The 21,387-nt window shown below is 35.4% G+C and overlaps 1 protein-coding gene and 1 non-coding gene across 5 annotated transcripts in view; one reads left to right on the top strand and one right to left on the bottom strand.

The window, feature by feature from the left end:
• SMG1 (SMG1 nonsense mediated mRNA decay associated PI3K related kinase) overlaps positions 1-21,387 on the bottom strand; it is a 94,694-nt gene that overhangs the window by 46,990 nt on the left and 26,317 nt on the right. For 2 of the 4 annotated variants that reach the window (XM_024744169.1, XM_024744168.1), the window contains 19 exons: positions 20,685-20,743; positions 19,477-19,690; positions 16,787-16,912; positions 16,319-16,391; positions 15,139-15,236; positions 13,703-13,876; positions 11,658-11,882; positions 10,018-10,119; positions 9,100-9,369; positions 7,378-7,508; positions 6,739-6,900; positions 6,180-6,298; positions 5,626-5,713; positions 5,434-5,535; positions 4,899-5,039; positions 4,104-4,303; positions 3,513-3,709; positions 3,183-3,344; positions 1,575-1,729 (listed from right to left, as the gene is read on the bottom strand). In XM_024744169.1, the coding sequence (XP_024599937.1) occupies positions 1,575-1,729; positions 3,183-3,344; positions 3,513-3,709; positions 4,104-4,303; positions 4,899-5,039; positions 5,434-5,535; positions 5,626-5,713; positions 6,180-6,298; positions 6,739-6,900; positions 7,378-7,508; positions 9,100-9,369; positions 10,018-10,119; positions 11,658-11,882; positions 13,703-13,876; positions 15,139-15,236; positions 16,319-16,391; positions 16,787-16,912; positions 19,477-19,690; positions 20,685-20,743 (2,798 nt within the window). Of the gene's footprint in view, positions 1-1,574; positions 1,730-3,182; positions 3,345-3,512; positions 3,710-4,103; positions 4,304-4,898; positions 5,040-5,433; positions 5,536-5,625; positions 5,714-6,179; positions 6,299-6,738; positions 6,901-7,377; positions 7,509-9,099; positions 9,370-10,017; positions 10,120-11,657; positions 11,883-13,702; positions 13,877-15,138; positions 15,237-16,318; positions 16,392-16,786; positions 16,913-19,476; positions 19,691-20,684; positions 20,744-21,387 lie in introns of those variants that run through there. The other 2 variants (XM_024744170.1, XM_024744171.1) reach the window with 2 other exon arrangements.
• On the top strand, positions 17,271-17,379 carry LOC112399472 (U6 spliceosomal RNA). Its single transcript, XR_003003229.1, has one exon. It is a non-coding gene; the product is annotated as a U6 spliceosomal RNA (small nuclear RNA).

Here is a 21,387-nt window from a genome sequence, read left to right as displayed (position 1 = left end):
AAATTAGATCTCTTCCTCACAAAAAATGAAAATAAGTTCAAAAATAGTTAAATGTTTAAGAGACAGTATAAAATAACTAACAGAATATATCAGTATTTAATCTCAATGTGTGCAAAGACTAAATAGAAAAACAAACACAAGAAAAAAATACATAAAGTTAACAGATCTAATGACATCATAATTTGAAACTTCTGGGCGTCCAAAAAAAAAAGGGACTTCCCTGGTGGCACAGTGGTTAAGAATCTGCCTGCCAATGCAGGGGACACAGGTTGGAGCCCTGGTCGGGGAAGATCCCACATGCCGTGGAGCAACTAAGCCTGTGCTCTAGAGCCCGTGAGCCACAACTACTGAGCCTGCGTGCCACAACTACTGAAGCCTGCACACCTAGAGCCCGTGCTCCGCAACAAGAGAAGCCACTGCAATGAGAAGCCCGCGCACTGCAGCGAAGAGTAACCCCTGCTCACCGCAACAAGAAAAAGCCCCCACACAGCAACAAAGACCCAACACAGCCAAAAATAAAAATAAATAAATTTATTTTTTAAAAAACATGAACATTAAAAACAAATTACCAATCAAGAAGTTAGCATCAATAATCTTGGTGTATAATAAAATCTCACAGATCAATAATGAAAAAACCGAGAGGCCACAAAGACATAATCTATGTTTTTAAAAATCACAAATGGTCAATAACATATGGGGAAAGTTCTATTATTAATAATGAAATGTAAATTAAACATTTTCACTAATATGGTGGCAGGGTTCTTGTTTCTCAGTAGCCCTCTGTATTCACAAACGTGCAGGGAAGAGGTGTTACTCTACTGTTAGAGATACAAATTGGAACCATCTTTTATGTAGGGTAAATTAGCAATAGTCTATATCATATGCCTTATGGTCTATAGCCTTTCTTCTAGTAAATCAACTTGTAGGAATGCATTCAAAGAAAACAATCACAAACAAGAGCAAAGAATTAAGTACCATGGTGCATTAAGATTAGTAAAAACATCACAAATAACCTTGCTGTCCAACAATAAGGAACGTTAAATTATGGTGCATTCCCAAAAAAAAAAGAAAATGTGTTGTTAAAAATCACATCGTAGAATATTTAACACGGCAAAATATTTTCTTAAATATTGCTGAGTAGAAAAAGCAAAATCATGAGACCAGCAGAAATACTGCTATTCTGTGAAGAGGATAAAAAACTATATATAAGAGAAAAAAGAACTAGAAAGAAGGCATATATGTACACCAAAACTAACAGTTGCCACTAAGAGATGGAATTATGAGCCATTCTTTTATTTTCCCTACATTTTCCAGATTTGGTAAAACTTACATAAGCATACATAGAGGCACTGAATGAGTTTACCTAGAGCAATGAGTTTGAACATTTAGTACACAGAGCTAATGAGCAAGAACTCTGGCCATAAAGGGCAATTTGTATCAGACTCTGACATGAAAGGTTATCAATTAAGAATCAACATTAAGCGTAATTAACATTTAATTACAATGTTAGTCAGTAATACAAAAAAATTTAACATAGAGAAATCCTATCACCCATTTCCTTCCTTCCAACTTACCTCCCTTCAGCCTGTTGGGCCACTGAATTAATCCAGAGAAGATTTTTTCCAACGACCGAAGATGACCAGGCAGCAATTCCCTGTATAGCTTCAGGACAATGAAGTTCACACAGTGCTTCTACCACCATCATGATAGTTACTTCCAATTCATTCCCCTGAGAGTGGCATTCAGAAAAATCAATCACAGACCTCAATACCTTCAAAATCCAAATCTCTACTAAATTTACAACTACCGATCACAATCTAAAGCCTGAAGTCAAATTTATTTAACAATTATTTTTACAACAATGAAACTGCATTATTGGAATTACCTAAAATGTTACATATAATGTAGATACAAAGGGGGGTGGTGGTGATGGACCTTAATAGCACATGCGTGTCAGTCTTTACAAAACAAACTTAAACATTTAAACTGTGGCATCTTTGGGAGTAACACGTGAAGTAAATATAAAACAAAAATTAAATAACCATGAATTAAAGAATGCTTAATTTTATGTCTTTGAATATTGCCTACTGACATTACCTTAACTAGTAAACATGTGCAATTTTTGGATTCCACTTATTTAGTGACCCTACTTACTAGCCAGCACATTTCCCTACATTATAACATTATTAGTACTATACTTTTACATCTATTATAAAATTATTACTTTCTTATACTTATACAATCATTATAAATTGTTATAAAAATTCTTTCTTCTATACACAAATTTCTTAGAATTACCTTTAAAGTTCTAACCCTTAAACATAAGTAATGAATATTTTCATTCTAAGTAAAAAATATGAATAGGTGACCCTGGATGTTACTGCTTGTATAAAAATACTGGAACAAAAGCTTTAAAAATGAATAGAGCCGGGCTTCCCTGGTGGCGCAGTGGTTGGGAATCCGCCTGCCAATGCAGGGTACACAGGTTCAAGCCCTGGTCCGGGAGGATCCTGCATGCTGTGGAGCAGCTAAGTCCATATGCCACAGCTGCTGAGCCTGCACTCTGGAGCCCACGAGCCACAACTACTGAAGCCCACATGCCTAGAGCCCATGCTCCGCAACAGGAGAGGCTACCAGAGCGAAGAGTGGCCCCCGCTCTCAGCAACTAGAGAGGACCCGCATACAGCAGCGAAGACCCAATGCAGCCAAAAATTAAATAAATGAATAAATATATTTTTTTAAAAGTTCATTAAAAAAAAATGGGGGCTTCCCCGGTGGCACAGTGGTTGAGAATCGGCCTGCCAATGCAGGGGACACGGGTTCGAGCCCTGGTCTGGGAAGATCCCACATGCCACGGAGCAACTGGACCCATGAGCCACAACTACTGAGCCTGCCTATCTGGAGCATGTGCTCCGCAGCAAGAGAGGCCGCAACAGTTAGAGGCCCGCGCACTGCAATGAAGAGTGGCCCCTGCTCACTGCAACTAGAGAAAGGCCCTTGCACAGAAACGAAGATCCAACAGAGCCAAAAATAATTAATAAATAAATAAATAAATTTATATTTTAAAAAAATGAATAGAACCTTTAACTTCTTTTATCCATAGATTAGATCATAGCAAAGGAATTAAGCCCAAATTTTTCTAATTAACAGATTTAATTAACTCCACACACACACCACTTTACCTGAGATGAATTTGTCTTCATTTCTGTAAGCAAGTCGAAGCCATGTCTCACTGTCACAGCAGGCTGTCCTGCCAACAATCCAACCCTCATGATGGAGAGTCGGATCCGAGTCAGCCAGTCTTGACAAGTTTGGCGATTGGTATAGAAAAAAGTCCTAATGACCTTTAGACGAGAAAGAAGAGCTCAGGACTGGTTCAAATTACAGGCAGAGATGTCTCAAATACACATAAAGCATATACATAGGTCCACTGCGATTTCAGCTCTGCACACACACACTGCCAGGTTTGACCACGAAACTGACCAAGCAACATTCAGCCCACTGAAACCAACCTTGGGAGGTGATGTTAATGCATTGGCACATCCCTCATATGCATTATACATTAACTTCTCCAGGTTTTCCAGATACTGCAGAAGAAGCACAAGTCTAAGCTGGTTGCTACTGTGGCCTTCATCATTGTCTGCAGTTGTCCACTGACTAACATCTTGATCGGGGTTTAATGTGTGAGCTGCAAGACTTCTAATGATACCTAAAACCAAGAACAGCATTCCAAATTTAAAAGGAATCTTCAAAGATTCTAGAAGTTCTTAGAGATAATTTCACAAATTCACATTTATCAAGTATCCTCTGTATATTCATCATTTAAAAACAAAAGTCCCAACAAGATCTTTTCATTTTTAGAGGAAAAAAACATCTTCTCCACACAAATCCCCTAAATTTGTGAACAAAAATACATATAACATGATTAATTAATAAAAGTTTATTCTCACAAACATATCTAGAAGATTAACTGATAAAGTACTAAAGAAAAAAGTCGTATACTCTCAAATTTTTGCTTTAACAAGATAAGAAATCCATTATTTCTTAATGTAAGCTTGAAAGTATTTACATCACAAAGTTTGAAACAATGCAGAGTCAATTACCTTCAATTGTCTGGAAGGTATCCTGAGCTCTGCCCAGTGGGGTTCTCAACTTAGAAAGGACAGTGAACTGTGCTGCTTCCCAAATAGCCCACTGCCAAAGGACAGCATCTGTCTTTAGTAGATTGCGGGGAATTGTTGATTGGTCACGTTTATCCAGTCTCTGGCAGCTATAGAACAATCTTTCTAACCAATTGTCCTTCCTGGGAAAAGCAGTTTCATATTTAACAGACAATGATAACTTCATTTAAAAAAAAAAAAAAAAGACAAAAACAAAAAACAAACTGCAAGGGAAATGGGAGTAGGGGACTACAATCTTCCCTACTTGAAAAAGGTAAACATGTAAAATTGGGAAGCATTATGTCCCCACCTCTCATTTTAAAGAGGTCTTTTAGAGTTGAAATAGGATGGGGTATGGTATAGACAGATTATTAGGGTAAAAGGCTCATGACAATTTGGCTATCAGGATAAAACATTCATTGCAACTAAAAATCTCCAGAATGCCTACGCCCCCAGGCCCCTCCGCAAAGCACTGATGACTAGGTCAGATCAGTTAATTGTCAACTACATTTCACCATCACTGTCAGTTGCAAAGCCCATTTTTATTTCTTCAGATGCCATCTTCAAAGCAATTCCTCCTACTACTGAAAACTTAAAACAACCCATTTGAGAAGAATATTACTTTCTACTCTGCCAGCCCTGACATATTTTCTCCTCAAAAACTGGGCACAGGGTTAAGACATTCATGTGTATTTAAATTACTTTTCCCAGATGAAAGAGTCAAAGAAATAATCTTACCCTGTTCTATGAGAGTTCCCATACAAAATAAAACTAATAACATCAGAGAAATCTTGTGGGTGGAATGTGTTACTTGGCGCTTTACTCATGTGACTTCTTAATGCTAAAGAAATTTCTTGAATTTCTGTGTGGTTGTTATTGCTGTCGACAGAAAATAAAGTCATTGTTATGCAAAATGTTTTCGTTAAAAAGTTAGTTCATACTGGAAATGAATCATTTCCCTGCCAACTAAATTTGAAAGTAAAAACTGATAAAATTAAGACTTAAAAAATACATACAGAAATGTTACAACTTTGAAATTTAAGGTTCTTAAAGCACCAAAATTGACCTAATTTAAAACTATAAAAGAATACAATTTAGTTTTATGAATAATAACTACTGAGAAACATATTTTGACATTATAAGTATTATTCTGTAGCAATTATCATCTCTTTAGTCACTGAGAAGTGCCATACAGGATGTGATATTAATTCACTAACAGCCAACTTGTCTTTTCCTGAACTAAACATTGTGGGATGTCTTTGCACCAACATACCTCAAGACAACATCTAAAGGAATTGACTTCAATAGCTTTCCAAATGCTTGTCGAATACGAGTTCCACTATGGACTAGTTGAACACGGCAAACATCAACACACCTACAAAAAAATGAAACAGATAATACAAGTGTGGAATATTTCCAAGGATCAAAAGGGCCAGGGTCAAAATATTGGATCTTCAATCCATACCTCTGTAAAAGATCGTCTGGTAAGGAAGAGGACAAAGCATGTAGACTGCTGCATGCTTGTAGACAGATATTCACATCTTCGACAAGAGCTATTAAAAATTTAAAGACACTTTCAGCTTGCCAGAAGAAATTATATGCCACTATGTCATAACTTTCTGAACCCATTCATTTCAATAAACAATGAGTGCCTACTATGGATGAGGGGCTGCTCCTGCCTGGAACCATCACTGGCAGTAACATTTGGGAAAATGATACTCAACAAAACCCACTCAGGGTGACTAGTCTTCACCCAAACCTTTCTCTGAAGGAAACTTTAAAAGTACATGGAATGTATAAACAATCACATAAGCTTAAAAATGTGACAATCACTTAAAAACAACTTGTTTTTCACATATTAAGAATGGCAAAAAAATTAAGACAGATTATGCATTTGTCATTAAAATGGGGATGATACATCTCCAGTCATGAAAAGCACTCAAGTGACTATCTTTCTGCCATTAACAAAGATCTATTTTAAGCACCGATTAACAAAATTAAATAATCTCAGATTCTTACTGTTGGCTAAAAGGCCTTTGCAAAATTTATGGAAAGATGGAAGAGAGAATAAAGGTGCGTATGTTTCAGACTTCCTCATTAAAACAGCCACTTCCAAAGCCCAGGTCATTAATAGTTTCCTGAAACACAAAATATACAGTTGATTTCACATTAAAAAAAAATAGAAAAACACCTTGAAAAACCTATTCTTTTTACATTAGTTTTCTTTTGGTCTTTTAAATACCTCAAGCGATAAGAAACAAATATTAAAACTAGAGAAATTCCTTTGCCAAAACTGTCTTTTAAGAAAATCTCCCCAAACTAGCATAAATTGTAGCAAAAAATATTTTTAAATCTCTATAAATACATTCATCTATAAAATATTGCAGGAGGGGGAGGTTTTATGTAATTCTTTCAGGAAAGAACAAGAAATTCTAGATTAAATAATAAAACAAAAATTTAAAGTGTTTCATAATGAAGACGTTGCTCTACCCATTCAAATGACAGTCTTCATTTCTTTTTCTCAAATTATGAAGCCAAATTAACAAAAGTTAGAAACAATATTATAAGTATTAGTTACCTTGTGTCCTGGTTAAGATTATCTTTCTTAAGCAATATTCCCAGGAGATTTAATATAATTGAGAAATGTTTTTTTGTAGCTGTAGTTACAGTACTAATCACCGCTCCATCAAACAAGGATGGGGATGAGGAACTAAGACTGCTAGATATAAAGTGGTCATGCCTGGAAGACAAAAATTTGGATCATCTTTTCATCTCTCATGTTTAAAAAAAAGGCAATTCCAAAGTTAAGTCAATACACATTTTAAAAAATGTACTCTAGGGACTTCCTTGGTGGCACAGTGGTTAAGAATCCACCTGTCAATGCAGGGGACATGGTTCGATCCCTGGTCGGGGAGGATCCCACATGCCACAGAGCAACTAAGCCCTTGCACCACAACTACTGAGCCCGAGTGCCACAACTTCTGAAGCCCATGCTCTGCAACAAGAGAAGCCACCGCAATGAGAAGCCCACTCACAACGAAGAGTAGCTCCCGCTCGCCACTAGAGAAAGCCCGCACACAGCAATGAAGACCCAATACAGCCGAAAATAAATTTATAAAATAAAATAAACTTATAAAATAAATGTATACTCTAAAGGACCCATCTTCCCTTTTAAAAAAAATTTTTTTTTCTTAAGAAGTATATGTAAATACATTACCTGGTACAATGAGAATACAATGTGTAGAGCACTGCGTACTGAATGGCAGGGAAGTGAACAGCCAGGTCGCCATGCACAACCATCAGATTCTTACTAAGGAGTGCAAAGACAGTTGGAGACAGCGCCCACATCTGATGACATACAAAAGAAAGTAAACGTATGGCTCCTCCAAGACATACATGAGCATACAAAAAGTTTATCCTTCAAAATATGTCTACACATTTTTAAAAATTAAAATTGACAGATTTAAATTTGGAAACAAGCTAGTACACTAAACCTGGGATCAACAAATATTTCTTGTGAAGATGAGAGTAAATATCTCAGCCTTTGCAGGCCACATGACACCTCTGGTACAATGTCCAACTCCTCAACTCTGCCACTGCAGAGAGAAAAGTTACAGACAAAAAAACAGGAATAAAAGTGGCTATGTTCCAATAAAAATTCTTTACAGAAAGAGGTGATGTTTGGTGATGGCTGCACAATTCTGTGAGTATACTAAAAGTCACTGAATTGCATACTTTAAATGAGTATTATAATGTATGTGAATTATATCTCAATATTTTTTTAAGAAAGAAAAAAAAAACACGTAGTGGGCTAGATTTGGTCCATGGACTGTAATTTGCTGATCCTTCGTCTAAACAAAGCCCTTGCACCCTTCAGTGTAGTAGATCGTATTTCCTCAGTTTTCCATGTACTTCAAATGGCAAGTTGCCCTGTCCAGTGAGGAAAAAAGGCACACCCTGCCACTCTAAGCCTTTTCCATCCTTCCCTTTCTTTCCACTGCTAAGATACTCCTTTCCATCTGACTGCCCGGTCCCGACTCCCTCTCATTTCCAGAGTGCAGGACGTAAACCTCAAATCTGAGCACAATGTGAATTTCTCAACAACCAAATTTTAGAATGCAAAGAATGGAAGAGTCAAAAAAAAAAAAAAAAAAAAAAAAAAATGAGTAAAAAAAAAAAAAAAAAAAAAAAAAAAGAATGGAAGAGTCTACCGCAGCCTAGCAGTGAGGGAAAGAGCAGCTATGGAGGGACACAGGGCAGTCTGATCTAACAATATGGAAAGCATGCAAATATAAACATCAAATCTTGACTCTTCCCTCCCTTCTCTCTTAGACTACATTATCCCCTTAATAATATCCCATTACTTTTCATTATAAATCATGTTTTTCAATCCTGCAAGGTCCAATAGGAGGGAGGAATATACTAACCACAGCAATAATTATAAATGAAAAGCATGGTCACTTCAAATTTCTTACAGGAAATCTTTATTCTTTTTCCAAAAGAATATATGAATGTTCCTAGAGAAAAGTAGTTAGTCAAAAAATAAGGACCATATGGAAGCACTAACTCTAGTGGGAAGAAGGAAAAGAGTACCAGGGGAAGAAGGGGTTGCATATTAAAAGAACTATACAAACTTGTCCTGTGGAAAATGTTGACAATTTTTCTAAAAGCATGCTAGAGTAAATAGGAGAAAGCATTAAAATACATTTTGTAAAAAATAAAACAAATATAAAAACCTTATCAAGGAAAGCAAGAGCTAAACATAATGGCAAGAAAATATTCCTGTCAATTTTAATTATCCAGGCATGACCAAAATATGGCCGTTTGATCTATGTGATTCTGTAGACACACTGCCTTGATAGGTAAATGAAATATGTAAACATGCAATAAGAAGAGGCTGAAATGGGATAAAACAAAGACATTACAAGTAAATACTCACCCCAATCAGTGAGTTTTTAGCATTTCCAATTGTAGTCAGAGCACTGAGGTCAAATATAACTACAAATTTTGCATTGTCTACATTGAATACATGATTCTTAAAAGCCTCATGTTTTATTTCGGAACAGGCATCAGGAAGTTGTAGACTATGTAACAGGTTGTTTAGGGCACAAGTCATTTCTCCCAAAATTAATTTATAGGCAGTCTCCAGAACAGGAATATTCTTCAGGCTGAGCACTGCTTGATAAACAGCATGGGCTACAGCAACAACCTTAAAACAAGAATTCAGGAAAGTGATAATTAAATGGAAAGTATATTACTATCTGCATAATGGTGATGATGCACATCAGTTTAAGACGGATAAATTTACTGTCCAAAACACCAAAGACCTTAATTTTTAAAAAAGCAATTTAGGAAACCTACATAGTATCAGTAAGCATTTTAAAATCGATAAAGCTTTATTTAAAAAAGGGTCCTCTAAATTAAAAATGAAAATGTGAAATTTCTTAAAAGTCCTTTTTTTTTTTTTCAAGCCAGTATCAAAACACACACAAATAGCATTTTATTAAGATAGGTTTTCCTACATCTACTTAGAAAGTCTATAGTGAAAAAAAAAAAAAAAGAAAGTCTATAGTGGCTTTGACTGAGAGTCAGTTAAGAAGCTAACAATGAAGTATTATTTACAACATACACGTCACATTTTAATAAGACAAATTTAATAAAATCTGAAAAAACTATCTGCATATCACTCATCAAAGTATACAGTATGAAAATCAAATATTAAGTGAATCATTATAATTTCTATATTCTAAATCAAATATTTATCATTTCGATTTCATTTATGTAGCCTACTAAGGAACAGGAGTCAAACTCTTCAATGACCTAAGTTGATCAAAAGTCTGATCAGTGAATCACTCACCTCTTTTTCTTTATGATAACGCAAAAATAGTAGTTTAGATGATGGTATAAATAGTTTTTCTACAAATGATGATGGCAGTTTTGTATTTATCTGTTCAACAATCTAAAAGAATAAAATAAGAAATGAGCCATCAATTCACAAAAGAACATGGAGGAATCTTAAATGCGTATTTCTAAGGGAAAAAAAAAAACAATATGAAAAGGCTGCATACTGTATGATTCTAACTATAAGACACTCTGGAAAAGGCAAAACTATAGGGGCTTCCCTGGTGGCGCAGTGGTTAAGAATCCACCTGCCAATGCAGGGGACGTGGGTTCGAGCCCTGGTCCGGGAAGATGCCGCGGAGCAACTAAGCCCGTGCGCCACAACTACTGAGCCTGCACTCTAGAGCCCACGAGTCACAACTATTGAGCCCACGTGCTACAACTACTGAAGCCCGCGTGCCTAGAGTCCATGCTCCACAACAAGACAAGCCACCACAATGAGAAGCCCGCGCACAGCAACGAAGTGCAGCCAAAAATAAATAAATTCAAACAAACAAACAAAAACTATAGAGACAGTAAAAAGATCAGTGGTTGCCAGCCAGAAGAGGGGAGAGAATAGGTGGAACACAAGGGATTTTGGGGGCACTGAAACCCTTCTGCATGATACTGTAATGGTGAATACATGGCATTATACATTTGTCAAACCCATAGAATGTACAATACAGAGAGTGAACCCTAAAGTAAACTATGGACTTTAATTAATAATGATGTCTCAATTTGGCTCATCAGTTGTAATAAAAGTACCACACTAAAACTAAAGATATTAGTAATAGAGGAAACTATTGGGGGAAGAGGTTATATGGGAACTTTGTACATTCTGCTTAATTTTTCTGTAAACCTAAAAACTGCCCTGAAAAATAATCTATTAAAGAAAAAAGTAATATATCTAAGCTATATGTTTAGGCCTTAACATTGTGACATTAAAATGTTTAGATACCGAAATAGTATACATGTATTTACACTTAAACATGGTTTTTTTTTCACATTGGCAAAGGGAAGTGTAACTATGGCAGAAATGTTTAGCAGAATGTCATCTAGAATTTGCTTTGAAATAATCCAGTTGGGGATGCAGGGATGGCAAGGAGGAGGCAGAGCGTAGGAGGCCTAGATGAAACCAGATGGGCCATGTGCTTCTAATTATAGAAACTGAGTATTAAGTATGCAGAGATTCATTATACTACTCTACTTTTTTTTAATATACTTCAAAAGGTCCATAATAAAAGGCGGAGAGAGGGGGGATATTTATGATTAAGAAAATAATAAGAACTATCAAAGAAGTTTTCATGTTTCAGAAACAAAACATAACAGGGTCTTTCAAAATAGCTATCAAGTACCTTCTCTACACAGTATTTATCAGGAGTGCTAGATAGTCTCATGTGAAGGATGATATTTCATCCAAAAAAAAAAGTACAGCTACACTGAGATGAGCTCTCAAATACTAAAAGTACACAGACACTAGAGCAAAAACAAACTAGATTATATAGATAAGACTAATTAATGCAAAAAAACACAAACAAACAAGGGCTTAACGTCTTCCGCATCAATTTAAATTTAAGGGCCTGAATAAACGTATTAAACAAAAAAGAATTCACATACCAATGTGAGTAAATTCAAGACTGAGATGATATAATCTGTACCACAAGTCCGGCAATTCTCCAGTTGATCTAATCCATATGTAATAACCATGTCACAATGTATAGTCATGCTAGGATCCAAGCTGCCGAGCAAAACACCAACACACTCATTAGCAGCTGTCAACACAGCCTCAGAAAAAAACACCTGGTTTGCAGCCGTCACACATCTCATTACTCTGTACAGAACCTGCAATGGGGAAAACAAGCAGCTTTAAAAAAAACTCATATTCTTCCACAGAGCAAGAAATATTTTCTATTTAATGCAGTTTCTATTGAAAATTAACTGCCTGCCTTGTCAGTAGTCTCTTAATATTCTAGTTCTCAGTGGCTGAATAATAATAAGGGTATCTCTGGTACAACACACAAAAAGGATATTGCCTAAGTATTCTAAAGTACTATTGTGAGAGGAATGGAATTTGCCATACTCTATTTCCCTTATACCCAATTCCTATCCCCCCACCAAAGTCACTAAATGGTTGAAGTTCAGAATCTTCATAATAATCATGAAATATACCAGAACTTAGAACAGTAACAGTATTAACAACATGGCAATAACCTGCCGTGAGAATAACTTTCCGTAATCTAGCACTTGGACTTTTAATCAATCTTTTAAAACTAAATATCCATGATGGTTTTAGCTTATGAAAGTTCATGTACTGATGGTCTCTATGTAAAGATAAATATAAATATTCTCATTCATAACATATAATACCTATTTGAGAATTATGAAAATCTTATCATTTCCAGCCCCAAAAAACCCCAGTAAACTATAGTAGTCAATGTACTACATTTCTAATAAAACTAACTTAGGAAAAAACAAGTACAGAAAAACAGACACAGAAAAGATTGATACAGAAAAATATTTCTCAAATTTTTCTGTAATATTCAACAACCACTACATACAGGGTTTTTTTGTAAACCTGCATATAGATTTAAAAGGCCTAAAAGACCATTTTTGGCAAAAACCTAAAAGACCTTCATAAAAGAGTACATTTAATATAGAACTATCCTGGAAAATGATACATTCCTGTCCTTTTGTTTTACATACATAAATAAATAGATATAATAAACTGCTTTTATTTCAACACTGACAAAGTCATCAACCACCCATCTTTTAGACAGTAAAAATAAAAATATTAAACTACTTGGATCAGTTTCAAAATATTAACACGCTGGTTTTAATTATCTTCAGGACATTTCTGCTCAAATACACAATTAACTTACCAAGAATTACATATATAATGCCCTATTTTATCTAGCAAAGTGTTCAACGAAAGTAAATGCTCATAAAAGCTAGAATTTTACACTAGCAGTAAAATTTTAATCATTTAGGTTAAATCTTTTATGACTATCACACAGGTTTCTTCTCCCTTCTTATTCAAGCAGAATATAATGATGGGGGTTCATTTCTCACATTCATTACACTGAACCACTCATCACTGGACTGTAATACGGTGCAGCTGATGTCTGGGGCTGCTGAAATGTGGCAATCTAGCTACTTCTTATAATTGGTCTCAGGCTATTACATAGTTTAAGTTCTTATATCTTTATATCCTTTGATGTCAGGCTATCAAGTTGTTTCATCCTGTCATGCTTAGAGAAAATTACTTTTCGAGGCCTTCTCTGTTAAGAGTTATTCTTAGTATGTTGAAAAACTAAAAGGAGACACAATAATTTTAAAGCAAAACTCAGTATTATTAAAAAACTAAAGAGTAAGATTTTAAAATTCATATTAAAAACAAGAATAAATGAACCTACAGAGAATCTCCTAAAAGAAAAGTTCATAGGCATTTAAAAATTCAGAGTGGACTTTTTTTCATCAGGTTGGGGGGTGAGGGGAGTGAGATATAGAATTCCCTACTTTTCTGGCCATTTAAGAAAGTGGTCAGACACCTACACACATGCTAAACAAATGAGGGATTAATAACAAAGCTCACTAGATAAACAGAAGCATTTAAAAGAAAAGGCAATTTTTGCTGAATGATACTAAAGACTACTAAAACTTACATCTGTTACGTATGCCTCAGTAATTGGAGGACCCCGAATTGGGCTGAAACGTTCCCCAATGCTCCTCACCACAGTACTGAATACCCGGAGAAGCGCTGCCAACTTTGGTAAGGACACGGATGGAGGTGGAACATCTTCATCCACTGACTCCCCAGAGGCCACATGGCTGAGGTCCTACATGTGAATTCAACAGCATTCTTATTTAAGTAAAACATTGTTTAAAAAACAGAAAACAACTCCCAATTTTTAAATCAATTAACTTTATAATACATTTTTACAAATAAGGAGGAATTTTGGCTTATGAGAAAAGGAAACATGAATCTAAGTATAAAAGTAGATTTTGCTTCTCTAATTATTTAAATAAGCAAATATTAACCTCAACAGATTCTTTGAGCCACTCAAGTCAACAGTATACTAAGCCAATATTATTCACATGAAGAGCAAGGGGGGTTGGGGGAGTTTAGAGGAGGTTGGTTTAAAAAATTATAAGACCTTAGAAGACCTAGCCTACAGATTTATAAGCTAGCTGAGGAAATTAGACATACTCAAAGGAAAAGATTAGCAAAAAATGGGGTACTACAACCAACATATACCTACACATAATTAAGCACCAAAATAATCAAAGAGAATTCAATCTTAGGGATAGCAAAGGGAAGTCTCTACCAACTAGAATGGGTGGCTTATCAGAAGCAGATCAGCTTTAAAGGTGTGCTAGGAACCAAGACATCCTAGGCAAAGGGGTAAAGAAACATGTGGAAGCAAAATATTCCCTCACTTTTCTCTGAAAGGGAGCAGATAGACTGGTACAGTTAAAAGTAGTGAAGTAACTGTTTGCTAGAAGTAGCAAAAGTATAAAGAAAAGATGAAGCTAAATCTTCATGGAAGCCTTGACCACCAAACAAGAATCTTGGTAATTACCAACTGAGTAGGGAAGAAACACTAAGATGGCAGGTTTAAGTCAGGACAGTGGCCAGGAAATCCAAGAACCAATAATAGACACTTCAACAGTAGTATTAAAGGTTCCATACTCAAAGGTGGCTGAAGCCAAGCCTTGTCCTCCGAAGCATGATCCAAGATTGCCAATAGAAGTAAGAGAAAAAAGCCTTTAGGGGCTTTTATACAATATCAATTCACCTTTTTCATAACAAAAAATAAGAAACAACTGAAGAAAATGTCTTCAGGAAACTACCAGACACCAAGATTAATTTCAAGCTTTGGGAAATTAGGCCTGCAATTTTTCTATCTTTCTGGTAATTCTGCTGGCAACTTAAAAACATCTAAAAATAATTAAAATATGGCAATGGTCTCATAATTTTTGCTTAAATGTCAGGTGATCTGAATTGTTTTAAAATAAATCTAGCACTGCTTTAGATTTTTGTTTTTGCTCTTTTCTTACCTGAAATTTTAGGAAATAACTTCATTTTTTATATACTCACCTCAGCATATGCCTCCATGTCCTCTAGAAACTGACCAAGAAGAGTGGTAGAAAATGCAAGATCAGCTACCCAGAATGGCTCCAAACTCTGCAACCACCCTAGGAATCATACAAGAAATTTTGGAAGAGTAGAAAAAAATTTTAAGTCCAAGTTAAAAAAATATTTAAGAGAATTCTTTTAAAAGGTATCTGGTTTTCAAGTTGCCCACTCTTGGAACATGCCCTATATCATAAAATTAGGACTGTAAACTGTTTTTTGTTTGTTTGGGGCCGTGCTGCGTGCTTCGCGGCTTGCGGGATATTATTTTCCCGACCAGGAACTGAACCCGGGCCCCCGCAATGGAAGCACATAGTCCTACGCACTGGACCACCAGGGAATTCCCTGTAAACCATTTAATATACTAATGATTAACCACTACCTCTTTTAACGCTACAGAAATGAAAATTCTCCAGAAATTAAAATATAATCTCATGTCCTTTTTTTTAATAAGTAGATTCAGTACCCATACTGTCACTACACACAGGACTTAGACTAAAATGTGCCAATCTATGGCCACCTTGGCTTTCTTCTCCAGGGCCACACGTGGTCACCAAAAGTGTACACTCATCCCCCCAGGGGAAATGGGACCACTTGCCAGTGGAATTGAGAGAACTACTCTCACCTGTATATCTTAATTTCAGAAGTTTATTTCACCAAATAAGCTATGAGAAACTACAGCACCTGGAACAAGTTGAAATGTCCAAGTGAGTCATATCAGTCATTCATTTAACACGGAAAAAAAATTTTTTCTTTATCATTTATGACAATCCTCCAAATTAATCCATTTGTTTAATCAACAGAAAAACAATAAATCAAGAATATCCAGGATCTTCCTTTCTACCCTTCAGGGTACTGCTACTGTGGTATCTCCTACCAGCACACGCAGCAAATGACTTGAGAGAAAGGCCTTACTCACAGGTGCAACACTACAATCTGTATTTACTCTCCCTACCTACTACAAAAGTACACATTTTTCCTTTTAAAAGATAAATGTAGCTAACAAGTAATCTTCACCAAAATATCCTCTGAAGCAATTATTTTTCTTGCATTATCAAAAAAAGCAGTGTTAACAGCTGGTCTTTGAGAAACAAACACTCCTTCCCACAATATTTAAATGACTGGTATATGCTGAACGACTCACCAGACACCTGCTGTGTAAGCGAAGGTTTCTGAGTATGATCTATATGCCATCCGACTAATATGTCAACTGTATCCTGGATGGAGACAGAGAAGGGGACTAATCATTTTAAGGTCTTATTGCTATTCCAACCTGTGGAACATTTCAGAGTAAGAGAACCTAGAACATCTTATGTCCCACCTTCTTGACATTATACATTAAAGCGGGGTTGGGAGGGGCAGGGCAGGAGAATAATGGAACTTTCTTTATGACACTGATGAAATATTTCTTTAAGTATGTTAAGGTATTAGTGTTAGCAAGTACAGATAGTATTTTTTATAAAACTACATTATTGCATCATTCAATCCTGGACCTTAAAACCAATTATACTCAAAGGAGCAGAAACTTTGTTTTCTATCTAATTCCCCAGGTCCTCATACATGCAGCCAATCCCTTACCCCATCATCTGGAAAGAGGGGGCAGGGAACTCACCCTAAAATTAGTGCTGAAAATATGAGGGTAACATCGAGCTACCAAAAGAATGCACTTAACACATTTGCAAAGTAATTCTGGTGTATCCACATTTTCAAGAATGGACTGCAGGCTGGTCATTACAAGCTAAAAAATAAAAGTTACAAACCATGAACACTTAATAAAATAGGGAGAAAACAAGCAAATTAGGTTCATTATTTAATAGTGACTATAGCCAAAACTGACTATATCAAAGAAAATAAATTCTATAGTTTTAGTTCCCAAAAAAGTTGAAAACATTTCAATCCACTGTTTTCCCCTCATTTAACATCTGTTAACATTATTCCTAAGTAACATGTTTACATTGCTCCTAAGTGCTATCTTCAAAACCATGGGTGTGATTAAAATTTCAAGTAGAAAAACTAAGATGTGCTTGGGAAACTTGTCTTTAAAGTACCAGAATAATTTTCCAATTCAAAACATAGAGCAGATGTTGTACGACTTATACTTTAAGATATTAGTACTTGCTTCAAATTGGAATGATTTAAAGAAGGTTAGCATGGCCCCAACACAAGAATGACACACAGGCTCATGTTACCACTATATATATTTTTGAAATAAATATATGGCATACTACCTATAGAATATTTTGCAGCTAAAATTATTTTTGTTAAAATCAATTTTTTCCCCAAAAGGAAAGTTCTTCTCTACAAAAGAATGATGTTATAAGTATAGAAGAAATGCTACAATTAGAAAACCACCATTTTGCAACAGCCAATGCTATAATCTATACAATGCACAGAATATGAATGAATGCTAAAATCAAGTGAAATATTGTGAAAAAACCAGGATATTCAGGAGGTCTCACAGTATCATGCCCACATTTACTCACTAATTACAAAGGGAGAAAAATAAGCCTTCACAATGGAAAGATCTGGTTGGTCATCACCTTAACCAAGTGATGAAACTCTTTAAGAGTTACGTGAACCTGAAGTTATATGCCTGCTAGTGTGATACAACACTAAGTATGAACCCATAAAGTATTCGTGACCAAAATATTTGAACTGAATCTAAACAGGAAGGAATAATCAGACAAGCCCAAAACATAGAACATTCTACAAAATAAGGGGGACAAAAAAGGGAGCAGAGAATTGTTCTACTTAAGAGGTTAAAGAGGCACACCACCATCTTCAAGAGATTAAAGATTCATCAATACATGAACCCTGATGGGATCCTGGGTTAAGACAAAAGTTATAGACATCTTAGTGAGCTGCAAAATTTGAACATGGATTGTCTTATGTGACAAAATTAATTTTCTTAGGTATGATTATAATGTTAATATGAGATTAGCCTTAACCTTAGGAGAGGCATGCTGAAGTATCACAGCATAAACCATCATGATGTGTGGAATTTATTTTCAAATAGTTCAACAAAAAATCGTCTCTGTGTGTGTCTGTGTCTGTGTGTGTGTAGAAACAAAACAACTGCAGCAAAATGTTAATAAGTAACAGATCTAGGTAAAAGATATATGGGTGTTTAATGTACCAGCCCATCTGTTTTCCTGTGGATTTAAAATTTTTCAAAATAAATACTTGGGGAAATGTTCATATTATGAAAACTGTATGCAGAATAAGCCAAATTTGGTGTTATGCTGGTTAGTTACAAATTATTTTCTGCATCTTTTCCAAAATTTTGTCACAACCTCTATAATCAAAAAAAAATAAAAATTTTAAAGACAGAATAGATTTCTCATGTTTTTTAAAATTAACCAAAATAAAACATACCATGAATTGTTTAATAAAAAAAGCAAATTAAATAAAGATATCAAATATTCTAAAGACACCACATCCTAAATTTTTAAAAACATTAGCTCAACAAAAATTTAATTACTTATAAGTTTGCTCAAAATTAAATTGGGAATGATCTTTTAATAATTCAGATACAGGGACTTCCCTAGTGGTGCAGTGGTTAAGAATCCACCTGCCAATGCAGGGAACACAGGTTTGATCCGTGATTCAGGAAGATCCCACGTGCCGCAGAACAACTAAGCCCATGCGCCACAACTACTGAGCCTGCGCTCTAGAGCCCACGCACCCCCCACAAACCACAACTACTGAAGCCCGTGCACCTAGAGCCAGTGCTCCTCAACAAGAGAAGCCACTGCAATGAGAAGCCCGCGCACCGCAACAAAGAGTAGCCCCAGCTCGCCGCAGCTAGAGAAAGCCCGCGTGCAGCAACGAAGACCCAACACAGCCAAAAAAATAATAATAGTAATTCAGACACACAATTATTTATTTTATATCACTAGGAATAAGAATTTTTGACATATTATCAAAACTTTAGGCCCAAAAAAAGTTGTGGTGTTTAGTTTTTATCTCCCTCAAAAAATGTGAAGCCCCCTTCTACGTGGCTTTCCTCATGGAGCTTCTATTTTCAAATCTGTAAATGATTCTAGTACTACGCAAATTCAAAAGAAAGCTTCTAAAAAGCAAAAAGACATAATTTTTAAAATAACTTACTTTAAATCTACCTTCAGTGTGTATCATTTACTCTAATTCAGAAACACGAGTTTTATTTACATCATATATCAATCAGTATATAACCCCTATTCTAAGTTTCCTTTCTTCAAGCTCCCCTTCAAGGATGTGTGTTAAGGACAACTTTCTTCCCAAGCACATCATCATTCCCCCCAACCCTCCAGAAATTCTTACCTGCATTACGGATGAAAAGGCTTTCTTTTCTCCTACAGTCTCTAGTGCTTTGTAGGTGGCACATAAGTAGAGGAGTTTAACTTCATCTTTTGCAGATGAGCTAAATTTGCTAAAAATCCATTTGAAGATCTTCTCAGCCTCATAGCTCAGAGAAGCACAAAGAAGGCCAAGACAGCAAGCTCCCTCCTGTCTCAACTCCTGAAGCAATTTGCTACTGTGTTTATTTTAATGCAAACAAAACAAAATACACAAAAAGCTTAAGCTTTCAAAGATGACAAGAATGACACATCTTACAACAGAATGTCTTAAATGATTTTATAATTTTTATTCAAACTACACAAAAGGTTGAAATTTTATCCACTTTAAATATTCTCTCTATTCTGTCTCCTGCAATGCCAAAAGTACCTTTGTTAAGACTTTAGATTTTCTTTTATAGAATCAATTATTTACAAACAGTAAGGAAAGGCTTAGAAATACTAAAATTCAGACTTCAAATTCCATCTCAAACTACATTAACTGATTTGCAGAAAAGGACAGCAACAAGTGATCAGATAAAACACACTATATAATTATATACTTGGTAATATTCAATATGTAAGGACTATAAAATAGGAAATGGTAATAGTTAAATACAGTAAACTTAAAGGACAACACTGATTTAAGTATTATATTAATGAGAAACTATATAAAATAAAACCATCAAAAAGCAGTAAGGTTTGTGATCTGCTGAGATGAGTTTTGGATGCTTTCCAACACTGCAATTCTTTGGGAATCACCATATGAAGAAATGACTGCACACCTTTGGAGAACCCCAGTAGCCTCAGAAGATAGATGGCCTGAATCCACTGTTGCCCAAAGAAGGAGGCTCCCTTTCACCTCTACTCTCTAAGCAGTTTCCAAATGCTCTAGTTTACAGAAGTTAATTGCATTCTTTCACACTTGCATTAAGCGTTTATGTCATTCTACAAGTCAATGCTCAATTATTCAGTCATGTTGACAAATTAAGAAAAAAGAATGGCTCTCCCTTTCAAGTGGATTCGTTTGTATTCAGTGGTAATTACTGTTTAAATACTTTTACACAAATAAAAATGACAAGAGAACCCAGTTAAACATTAAGTAGATGTTCATAAATGAAGCCAATGGGTTTATCTTCTTGTACACTTTTTAATAGTTTCTAAAAATATATTTTAGTCTTTTTAATTACTTACCTTTCATTAAGCACATCATGTACAGCAACCAAGATATTATCCAATTGTTTAACTAGTACCTTAAAAAAAAAACACATTAATAAAAACTTCAGATTCCTATACTTTTAAGAATAACACTGTGTACTTTTTTTTTTTTTAACTTGTGTTTCCCTCCAAATTATAACTGGACCACACCTTACTTTTCTTATTATTCCCAGGTCCCAATTGTGTCATAAGTTTCCTTTCAGACTCTGAAAGAAATTTACCCATAAGAAATATACAGCCATGATCATCAATGGGGGGGAAAAAAAAACTTTAAAAGCTTGTTTCATTTACTCTGAAATGCATTTTTAAAACAAAAGATGGACTGATGGATAGAGGAAGAGGTAGAGAGATATATGATAAAGTCATACGATAAAGTGTTAATGACAGAGCTTAGACACTATGATATTCACTGTAAAATTCTCTCAATTTGCTGTGTATTTGAAATTTTTCATAATAAAATGGGGAGGAGGGTTGGAGGAAGCTTGCTTTGAACCAAATGTTATTTGACTCACTATACCATTTCATTAATTTTCTCCGGTTCTATATCAAGTTCTTTTTTAAATTATTTATTTATTTATGGCTGTGTTGGGACTTTGTTGCTGTGTGCAGGCTTTCTCTAGTTGCGGCAAGCGGGGGCTACTCTTCTTTGCTGTGTGCGGGTTTCTCATTGTGGTGGCTT

This window comes from Neophocaena asiaeorientalis, unplaced genomic scaffold (assembly GCF_003031525.2).
Source record: "Neophocaena asiaeorientalis asiaeorientalis breed wild unplaced genomic scaffold, Neophocaena_asiaeorientalis_V1.1 scaffold91, whole genome shotgun sequence".
Lineage (NCBI taxonomy): Eukaryota > Metazoa > Chordata > Mammalia > Artiodactyla > Phocoenidae > Neophocaena > Neophocaena asiaeorientalis.
Note: the sequence above shows the minus strand (reverse complement) of the source record. Positions and strands in the feature narration are given on the sequence as shown.